We start from the raw sequence: 12038 nt of genomic DNA, 5'->3' as shown, positions 1-12038 counted from the left end.
GATAATGTAGTGTAAGATTGTAGTTGACATAATTCAAATATCACCTTTCATGTAAATTATATTACGGGTGCATTTGTTTCACATAAAATATTTTTTGTATTTTTTCGAGTTTCTTTAAAATTGATTTTTTTTAAATCAGTTTACTCTTATAAAAAGCACAAGTCATTTAAAAAAAAATCTTTTACGAGGAATTTTATTTTTATATAAAAATTAGTTTGAATTAAACATAATATTATTATATTAATAATAAATTTTTAATTTTAATTTTTTTAATATTTAAAATATTAAAATATTAAAATCACATATTATAATGTTGAATATCATTAAACATATATTTTTAATAATATAATAAATTATTTAATATTATAATTTTATTTTAATAATATTTTTAAATTTTAAATAATATTCTTAATATATTATACCATTTATAAATATTTAATAATAAATGTTGTATAGTATAAAATATGAATATTTTAATTATATAAATATGAGTATTTGTTTAAATTAAGCTTTGCTTTGTTCAACTCTTTAAACTCTAATGTGTCACTGTCCACTCTCGTATATGTAATATATATAATTTAAATTAGGTTTTGATTAACTATTGTTTATTATTAATTTTGCATATAATATTATTTATTATAAAATATTATCTTATTTTAAAATAAATTTCTATTGTAAAAAAAATGCTATTATAATCTTTTGCAACAAATATATTTATGTTAGATTTGTTTCACTAACAATAACTTTTTAAAAATTATTTTAGAAAAATTTGTCAAATAACAAAAAATATTCTATGAGCTTTTTTAAAACATATTAATCTTTTCTTTAAAAATCATTTTTTCAAAATTATTTTCAATGAAACAAATGCAGAAGTAATACTTCTGCTAATCTTATGTCTCACATTTAGTATATCATGGATGTTTCTACTTCATCAACATACATGCATATTAACATTTAGGGTAAATTATACCTAATGTCATTAAATTATTACTAAGTTTATGTTTTGGCCATTTAATTTTAAAAATTTATAAAATGAGCACTTAATTATTTGAAAATTTTCATTTAAGTCATTGGACTGTTAAAATCGCTATTATATGGCCTCTTCTATTCACACCGTTTGCACCAATCAAAAGCCTTTATTCTATTTCTCTCCTACAGTTCAATTTTTTCATGAAATAGCTTTGAACGTCACAAATGTACAAATCAAAACTTAAACAACTTTATTCTTCGATTTCCATCACTAATTGTCAGATCGGCTTGGATCTAAGGTATATTTTTCTACTTTAAATGTCACGCATTTGTGAACTAAAATATGAATAACTTTGTTCTCCAATCTTTGATACTAACTATCATATCAATTTGGATCTAAAGTGTGCTTTTCTGTTTATCAATAGGTACTTATTTATCATAACAATCGTTGAATCGTCGCTTGAAACTCACTAACTAAACTTTTTAAAAAAACTTAATAGTTTAATAATTAAAATAAAATTTTTTGAATAATTCAGCTGTTTAAATTTTTTAAATAATTTATTTAATAATTTTTTAAAACTGAATTACCAAAACGCTGAATAAGTTTATTTGTAGTTTTATCTTTTCCGAGTCACTGGAATCAAATAAGTTCAGCAATTGGTAGCTGTCCTTTCAGCCAACAAGGGGTGAAACAAATAGGCACCCAAGAGGCACGTGTTTGCCTCACTCACAGCAATATTGCAAGCTGGTACTGCCACCACATGCCAGACATGAAACGTGTCCCAACTCAGTCTCTCTCTTTGCCACTAGTGCCAACCAAATCCAATATTTGAAACCCAAGTTACCATTAATACCAATAAATATCCCTATACCTTTGTTGTAGTACCACCAAATACCTCGAATTTACATACTTCGATTATTGCAACATGAACACCAAGGTAAAAAGTTCACCTTCTTTGATATCTTCCCTTCAATTTTTATTAACTCCATGGCTGTTAAATGTAGGGAACTGAAAGGGTAAATGAAGAGGGAGCAATTGAAACCAAGGTGGATACTATAGATATACAATCACCACCGGGGGAAAACAAAGAACCCAAGGTGGAGAACGTGGGAGTGGTCCATTTGACTCATGATAGGCCCAATACTGGCAACAAAGGTGGTGTTTTAGCTGGTGCAGCTGAGGCTGCAACTAAGGCTGCTCAGGCTGTCAAGGACTCCATGTCAGGCAGCAACAAATGAAAAACTATATACGCATATATGTGTATTCTCTATGCCTTTTATGTTAAAAAATAATAAAAACAAGGTTCATTAGGTGATGTGTTTTTTAATTTTATCTCCATGTTCTTGGTTTGAGTTCCCTTTCTTTGGAGTATAATGTGTCTGTCTTCGTTGCGAATTTGTATTCTCTTTATCATCATCGTGATCGGTGCGATGGGTCTTTTCGTAAGGGCAGTTTGAGTGCTTTTCCCTGGGCCATAACAGACAGAAGCCTGAAAATGATGACATGTTCGGCTGTCCCATTCAAGATTCTCTTCAAGATTTAGTTCCATTCAAGCAATGATTCTCTTTAAGATTTACTTCCATTGAAGTGTTCCATTTTTTTTAAATTCATTTTTTAAAGCTAAATTTCATTAAAAAATATATTGCTACTTTAAAGGTCACATGAGAGAAAGAAAGTGTGAAGACAAAAGTGTTAAAAAGAACATCAAACTTGTCATGATTCATTGATATTGTAGAAACTTAGACCTTAGAAGACACTCAAGATCTTAACATGCAATTATTACATTTATTGCTTCACTTAAATATAAACCCAGCATCTAAACCAAACACAAATTTACCAGACACCAACTTCCAAAAACCCATCTTCAGTAGCACAACCCCTAAACATACCAGTAGTATTAAACCCACAAGCCACTTCCCCATTCTTTGACACAGCAATAAGACCAGCTTTGCCTTCATCTAATCTAGTTTTAATCACATAATCCACCGCTTCATGAAGATTCAACCCTTTATATTCCATCACCGCCGCTACTTCCCTAGCCAAAGTGCTTCGTATAATGGCTTCACCTTCACCGGTACATGAAACAGCCACTAAGTCACAAGCATAAGTCCCTGAACCAATCAGCGGTGAGTCACCAATCCTTCCGGTCATCTTGTTCATTAATCCACCGGTGGAAGTAGCGGCAGCGCAATGACCTTGTTTGTCAACTACAACGCAGCCTACTGTTTCTGGGACGTAGAGACTGATTGGTAAGCCGTTCATTTGTAATTGATTTTCCATGGCTGCGCCGCCACCGCAGGTGGTGAGGGTTGGGATACGGTAATCGAACTGGTCAAATGATACAAAAGTGGGAAAAATGAATATTGTCAGGTATGGGGTACGAAAGACCATGTGAGTTGCCCAATCAATGTTTTTAGGGAAAATTAATGGAGGAATATAAATGTACCAGGATTGAGTTTGCTTCTTTTGCTAACTTAAGCATCCCCACATTGTCTTCTGTAATGAAATATTCATTGTCCACCAACTCCACACCCTGCCAAAAATTTCCACGTACAAATATAATCCCATATTAATCATTTCCAAACACATTTCTCAAAATTAAATATCTCAAATTTCTGAGTAAATTTTTAAACTTAATCTCGTATTAATCATTTAAACTCAATGTGAGTTTAGATAAGCAGTACGTTTACATACTATTAGTGTAAAAAAATATATACGATTAGTGTAAAAATAATGAATAGGATGAGACAAAAAAATAAATTAAATACATACTACAGCCAATTCAAACTCACCCTCAATTCCTATCTTTTTAAAGTACAAATAACATGAATGGCAAATTATCAATTTAATCCCTTAAAATTTTTAAAATTATATATTAGTTTTATCATAAAAATGCTCTCAAAGATAAAAGGAAAATTCAATTTAAACCCTTTCGAAAATATACTTTAATCTCTTAAAAAATTATAATTTAAATTTGAGTCCAAATAAAAAATTAAGAAAAATGACGTGACCAAAATCAACTCAAAAGTCACGTGTCAGAAACCATGCAAGTGTGTAACAAATCTATTCAACACGTGACAAACCAGAATCGAAGATTCCAAAGAAACAACAAAAAACCCGAACCTGTTTCCTCGCAAACTCTTCGGCGCCGGCAAAACCCAAATACGAATGTGGTGTTTTATCCATAACAAGTCGAGCAAGAGATATCGGATTCTTCACCGTCGTTAAACCCGAAACAGCACCGCATCGTCTCTTCGGTCCATCCATAATACTAGCTTCCATTTCCACCGTCCCTTTCTCCGTAAGTGCTGATCCACGCCCGGAATTAAACAAAGGATCCGTTTCCAATTCCCTCACCTATATATATAAACCAAAACCCATATTCATAATTTAAAAAAAAACCATTTTTGACCCATTTTTTTCCGGTTAGAGTTTACGTACGACAAGTTCAACGACGTCAATGGCGGAGAGGTTAGAACGAAGAGCAGAGATTCCAATATCAAGGCAACGAGTGAGGAGTCTTTTAGCTTCCTCTTGCCTTTCATTAGGGAGATTTGGGTCTACACCAGCACCACCATGCACTGCGATTGCCCAGCCTCCCATTTTTATTTCTCTGCCGGTCGTTTCTGCCTCTGTTTTGCTACTGCGGTGAAGAACTGAAACCTTGGGGGCCTCTTTATATAGAGGGTGACGGACTTGAAATTGAATTGTGAAGTGGATTGTAATGTGGGTTTTAATTTCGGTAGAATCAGGGTAGGCTATTTACTACGGCTAAGAATCTTTTTTCCTTTATGATCTCTTAATTGGAGGATGGTAATGTGAATTAAACACCCTTTTGTTTTGTAATGGAAAGTTGGGAAACATTATGGGGCACGACAGCCTTTTATAGAGTGGTTTGATCTTCTTCGAGTTTTTGGTTTAATTTTTTTTGGTCCTTTTTGTTATGCTAAAATTTCAGATTTGACTTAGTTTGGTGTCCAAATTGATAATACCATTAGTTGTGGTCATGAAAATGATGATGTGAGGGTGAGGGGTGAGGGGGGATTCACATGTAAAATTTATTATTGGCCTTGATAAGGAAATACAGGTTGAATGCAGGTTGGCGGGATTTTTCATATAGCCTTGATAAGGAAATACAGATTGAATACACTTGACTGGATTCTGAGAATTTGAATGAGATTATGGAAATGTAGTCCTTCGCTCGATAAGGAAATTGATGCAGCTCTACTAGGAAGTACATGCCAATAGAGAAGGCAACCTTGTACCCGACGCCATGGCTGCTTGGGCTATGAAAAACAACAGTTTAGGGTTTAGGGATTACATATCTGTGACTCTCCACCAGATGAAGTCCATCATGTTCTGCATGCTAATCTGTATTTGCTTACAAAGTAGATGCTCTACCATTAATCTCTATTACCTCTCTAACGGCAGTCTTATGTAAATATTAATTTAGATGTCCTATGTGATAATTCAAATTAAATTTATTTAATTAAAAATTTGTTTTCATCCCAGCAACTGGACATTCAAGTTGGCATTTAAAACCAAATTTGGACTGCCACGTAGTATTTCCGTTAGGGAGGTAACAGTAAAATGGCCACTTCGTAACAAAACGATAACGTAAGTGATTAAAACGTAACATTTTAAAAATAAGTGACTAAAATATAATCTGAGGTAAACAAAACTGACTACTTTTATAGTTTACCCCTAATAGTAACGGTTACGATTAATTTGAACTTACTAATAACATTATAAAAATAATAAGTATGACAGTAAAGGATTGGATCTCAAATTTAGCATAGTAAAAGGACTAAAACCAAATTAGACCTTAAACTTTTATCAAGTTTCACGTCTCACGTTTTCCGATAGGTGGAACACGATTAAACCAAAACCATGAATTAATTAAATTATCAAATTGTCAAATATTTGGAGTCAATTCCCCTTTTTCTTTGTTTGTATTCAAAGTAGATACGACAACATAATAACATAACGTAATATTAAATTTAATAGATTTATTCCAAAGTTGGGGTCTTGGAAATTCTCCATTAATGATTTGGTTTTTCTAAAAATTAATTATTTTTAGCCATTGATTCAAACTCTCAACTTAATTTTTTTTATAATTATCTTTAAGAAATTGTTATCCTAATCAATTACTTTTTTATAATATTTGATAAATTATTCGTATATAATTTTATGCATGATAAATAAATCAAATAATAACACCTTATTTAATTTTTTTAATACAAATTACTTTATTTTTATTTCAAATAACATATCTTCATCGATTCATAATATTTTATGTAGTACCATTACATTGAATATAAATATTTTTTTTGTTACAAAAAGAAAATTGAATTGCAGTATTCAACAGAAAAAAAATTAAAAGTAGACTTACTTAATATTTATCTTGTAAGATCGCATCATACATTATCGGGGGTGGTTGAGTAAATACAAACAGCCCCATTATATCAATTACTATTTTTACTATTTTTGGCATAAATCAAAGCTTAACATACCGGTTCTCCGTCATCCAATTACAGGCATACAAATTCCATAAAATTATAATGATGAAATAAGCGTGGTACATTTTTTTTTTATAAGAAAGGACATTTTACGATTTTTCATGAGGCAAAATTTGAAAAGCCTCAAGAGGATGCTTAATTATTAATATAAAGTGGGTGCTTAATTAAGCTGGCATTTGCTTAAGCAAGTTTGCCTCTTCTACCATTTTCTTCTCTCCACTCATTTTTTCCTATTCTAATTGAACAAAGTTTGACAATTTTTTATTAGGGATGCAAAAAACATGAAAAATACTAAAAGGGTAAAGCTTTGTCTTGAGAATAGGGATGATAAAAAAAAACTCGATAAAATGGAACAGTTATGGTAAATGTTTGATTCATCTCGCTTAAATTTTAAAAATATTATCTTACTACTGATTGAATATTAATTTAGTTAGAACTATTGTTGTTGCAATAAATAAAAAGATTTGGGCTTAAGTACACTTAATTACATATTATCTTCTAATTTAAGGATTTAAGAGTTATGGGTAGTAGTAATTATATAAAAATAAAATTATCATTTTACCTATTTTCAACATTCTATGTATCATTTTTATTTTCTTATTATATGTACTAAAATAATATATTTGTGAACTAACAAGTGTTAGATGGAGCAGTAGAGATAAGTATAGTTTTAAACATTAGAAATGACATTATTAGAAGCGACAATTATAAATTTCTCGAACATAAATTTTAAAAGATAATAATAAAATTGTGAATATGTTATAAATACTATATATTAAATATTAAAGAATTATATTACCAAAATTATGTTCATAAAAAAACTTAAAAATATATTATTAAATTAAAAAAATCATTAAAAAATAAATTGAATGAAGTGGTGCGAAGGAGTAACTAGTGATAATTATGAATATAATCGAAATTCACGTACAAATAGAACACAAATAAATAGGATAATGATTCTTTCATCTCATTTCATTACCATCCCATTAAAAGAAAAAGACTAATTATTTGGTCTTCGCATAGACACAGATCAAATAATTTTTAAGTTTAAAATAGAATTATTAAAATCGAATCAAATTAATCGATTAAATTGGAAATTAATCATACACTAATCTGATCATTGGTTTGAAAAACACACCAACGACAAACACCATAAAAACCGCCCTGGGTTAAGGCTCAAATGAACTTTAAAGTTGGTGTAGTTGACCGACCACCTTACCACCTTGAATACATCTTCAATCAACATTATATTTATCATAAATATATATTAAAAAAACAAAACATATATCAAAATCTATTTATAACATCACAATCTCTGTTCAAATCTATGTTCCACTTACTATACTAATTATATTTTAACCCAATCTTCAATGTTCCAAGAAGCTGGTTTATAGGCGGCGCACAGCCAAAAATGGAAACCAAAAATGGCTGCCGGTCAAAAGGTTCACCTGTTCCTAGAACTAAGGGTACCTTCCAAGCAGCATCATCATAATAATATCTTTTAGGATAAATTATACCTAGCTCACTAAATTATTAGCAAATTTATATTTTGATCACTTAACTTTAAAAAGTTACAAAATAGTCATTGAACTATTAGAAAGTTTTTATTTAAAAAGTCCGGCAATGAGTCGGCGGTTGGTATGATGGATTAGTACCCATTGATGAGTAGAAGAACATACCTTAGATACAAATCGATCCGACGATCAGTGTCAAATAGTAAAGAAAAAAGCTATTTGGAGATGTTTAAAGCTATTTCATGAAAAAAAATTGAATTGTAGAAGAGAATAGAACAGAGATAGGCCATACAACAACAAATTTAACAGCACAACAACTTAAATAAAAACTTTTGCATAGTTCAATTACTATTTAGTAACGTTTTGAAGTTGAGTGATCAGAATGTAAACATAGTAATAGTTTAGTGACTTTAAATGTAGTTTATCCTATATTTTAATCTGAAATGGAGATAAGGCTGGTGATTGGTTAGATTTGCATGAAAGTTGATGACTAAGTTATTGTATCATCAGATATATATGTGCCAAATAGACCTTGTTTAGATATACCTATTAAATTCGATTCAAACTTAGCTTGAAATTAAATTAATATACGTAGAAAAATCTTTTAGTGTATATATTTGACAGCCCTGAACATTTAAAATAAAACTGATACAGAAAGGGACGGCACGTCAGCTACACGATATTGCTTCACTGTACATTTATATATATTTGCAAGATTTCCCCACTAACTAAACGTGATTTATGATACACAAATCAAATGTTAGACTTGGTTTGATTTCATAAAAATTGAATTGAATTCTCTGTAGAGTGGTAAAATACTTTATATTAAGGCTTCGTTTGTTTCACTGAAAATGACTTCCGAAAAATAATTTCTGGAAAATGATTTACTTTTCTGGAAAAGTTAATATTTTCTAGTGTTTGGATGAATCTGTGTAAAATATTTTCTGTTGTTTGGTAGATTTCTTAAAAATATTTCATAAAAGTTGTTTTCAATTAAACAAACATACATTTGAGATTTTCTTATTTTTTCATTGTTTCATCGAATTTATTTTTATCTATAATTTTATATTTTGCATTGTTTTTGCATATATTAAAAATATAAATTCAGATTCATTATAACGTTATTTTTAAATTACATGACTACTAAGTGAGTATTTTTTATTTAAAAATGTGACGTCAACAAAATTGACAAAAAATAATTAACGATGTCAACAATTGGACTTGATTTTCAAATTTGAAAAGTAAAGGGACTAAATTCTTGAAAATAAAAGTACAAAGACTAAATTACAAATCTATGAAGCGTACATAGACTTATGACATATTTTAACATTTATACTACAAAGCATTTATTATTAATATGTTTATAATTGTAATAAACATATATTATTAAAATATTAATATTGAATATTTTCAATAATATGTGAATAATATTATTTAAAATTATTATTTTTAAAATTTATTATTAAAATAAAATTAAAATATTAAATAATTTAATAAAATAATAAATTATATTTATTATATTAATAATTTATTATATGACTAAATATAAATAATTAAATATGTATGTTTAATAATATTGAAAAATATAATATTTTAAATATTTTTAAAAATAAAAATAAAAATTATTATCAATATAATAATATTAAGCTTGATTTAAGTTGATTTTTATATAAAAATAAAATTATCTATAGGTGAGCTCTTTTCCGGAAAATGACTTACGCTTTTCAAAAGGGTAAGTCATTTTACAGGAAAAAATGGCCTATTTTACCTTGACATGTAAGTCGTTGACCAAACTATTTTCTATGAAACAAACACAGGAAAATATAGAAAACATTTTCCGTAAAACCTTTTACATGTAAACAAACGGACCATAAATCTTCGGTTGATATTTGTTTGAGGCAGTGGTGAAGTTAGAAAATTGTTTTAGGGAGGGTTAGAGATGAATCATATTTGAAGTGAGAGGGGTAAAATGCAATTTTAATGTTATACTAACTTATAATTTCATAAATTCAGTTGAGATAGTTCTAGGCAGGGGCAAAATTGGGAAATTACTTTAGGGGCTAGAGATGAATCATAATTTTTTTGGAGGAGTTACTTCATAAATTTTGAAGGGATTAAATAACAGATTTATCATTTTTGAGGAGCCAAAGTCACTACCTACTTCTCGTTTATGCGCGTGGTTCTAGGTTCAACAATGAAGCCCGGAACTTTTGTTAGAGTTCGGATAATATTACAAAATTTGAGGGGACAGAACTCAAAATCTTATGTTAAAATTACTTAAATTGAATTATTAATTTTTTAAAAGAATAAAAAATACGGAATTTATATTTAATAATGAGCTAGAATGAATTAAATTAAATTGTTTACGTTTAAGAGAGACTAAAAATGCAATTAAATCATTTAACCACGCCTTAACTTTGTATCTAGGTTCCATCCCTAGACAAACCCTACCCCTTCCTTTATTTAGTGCCAAGGTTGAAGGAAGGCACTAGGGAGATAGGCAGGGAAACTTTTCTCCCTAAAATAAAATTTATAAAATTTTAAGTTGATATATGATAAAATTATCGATCCCACATATGTAAATGATTTTTCCAAAATTGCAATTACGTGACAATATTAACATAAACATAAATTACTTGATTCCACCCCTCCTTTCTTGAATTTTGCATGTAAAACAAGCTTTCTAATTATGTGAAAATTACAATTCAAAAGAATAAATTTTATATATTTTATATATACAAAGGAATCATAAAAATATACGAGAAACTTTTTTGGGTTTTAAAGATTCTATTTGTGACCACCTATTTATTTGACAATCAAACAAATTAAGGCCCCCTTGAAAGATCAGTTTCACATACCTCTTTTCTGTAAGCAATTTCAGCAATTTTTGTTTTTTTATTTTTGTTTTCCACTTCCGATGGAATATGCATCATGAATATAGGTGCTAACCCTTTTAAACCAAAAGTATTTCATCTTTCATGGATTATGGATGGAAGAAATTTGATAATAACTTTGTGGTGTGTAAATGAAAAGCAATCTACAAAATCTACTTTATGTATGAGGTTGTAATTTGTGCATTCATCTTCCTTATCCAAATTAGAATAAGAAGAAGAAAACTATTATCCCAATTGTTATAAAAAAAAAAGTTAAGTATATCTTAATTAACATATAAGGCCTTGTTTCAAGTGTAACGGGAGATTCCAGATTCAAGTCCTAATATGTGTAAATACGTGGATAAGTATATAAGATATGTGCTTAAGTATGCTTAAACCCACGTCTTGTATATTTTGCAGCAACAATAATGCTAGCTAAATTAAGACTCAAATGATAATTAATTTAATTTTTTTAGTTTTATTTTCTATCCTAATTTATAATTTTTTATTAAAAAAATTTTACTCTTCACCATCTACCTTTCCAATATAAGAAGTCTCGCAATACTGGTAAGATACTGGTTGAAACGGCAACAGTCGTGCTCTTGTAAGAATAAAATACATTTTATATTTAGATTATCTCTTAAATGCGCCCACAAATATGATCTCATTGGAAACCTACTCACTGCCACAATTCATTTGTTGGAATAATTTTCACCAAAATGTTCATTTTGGGATGAATATTATTCAAAGTGGCATATAGCTAAAACCATGCATATCATTTCACTATAATTAATGTGGCATGAAAATTGAGTACCTATGGTAGTAGTGTAATGTTCATTGGACTATTCAGGTGAGTGACTCAAAGCACGTTCAAGGTTCTTGGATGTTTGCACTTCATGCGGGCCACAACTCAACAACATTAGGACCACAAAATAACTAAAGCTTAAATTCTCTCGCTCTAATGCTTCACATTATCGTTGAATTTTTAAATCATGCAAAAGAAATTTGGAATCGAGCCTCGAAAAAGAAATTTGGAATCAAGCCTCGGCCCAGTCATGGACAACTCTAGTTTAGACATTAAACATCAATTTTTTGCAATAGAATGCATAAACTAGGCCCCATAAACTTCCTTTACTCGTAAATCGAAGAATAAAACACGCTT

General features: G+C 29.4%; 1 protein-coding gene across 1 annotated transcript; it reads right to left on the bottom strand.

The window, feature by feature from the left end:
* Positions 1–2662: 2662 nt before the first annotated feature.
* Positions 2663–4823, bottom strand: LOC121230289 (probable isoaspartyl peptidase/L-asparaginase 2). The gene is made up of 4 exons (XM_041114836.1): positions 4412–4823; positions 4094–4327; positions 3417–3503; positions 2663–3298 (listed from the first exon to the last, which is right to left on the bottom strand). The coding sequence occupies exons 1-4, from the start codon at positions 4571–4573 to the stop codon at positions 2804–2806; spliced, it is 978 nt and encodes a 325-aa protein (XP_040970770.1). The 5' UTR covers positions 4574–4823; the 3' UTR covers positions 2663–2803.
* Between the last annotated feature and the right edge of the window lie 7215 nt (positions 4824–12038).

Source organism: Gossypium hirsutum, chromosome A06 (assembly GCF_007990345.1).
Source record: "Gossypium hirsutum isolate 1008001.06 chromosome A06, Gossypium_hirsutum_v2.1, whole genome shotgun sequence".
Classification (NCBI taxonomy): Eukaryota; Viridiplantae; Streptophyta; class Magnoliopsida; order Malvales; family Malvaceae; genus Gossypium; species Gossypium hirsutum.
The sequence above is the reverse complement of the archived record's forward strand: the minus strand, read 5'-3'. Positions and strand labels throughout refer to the sequence as shown.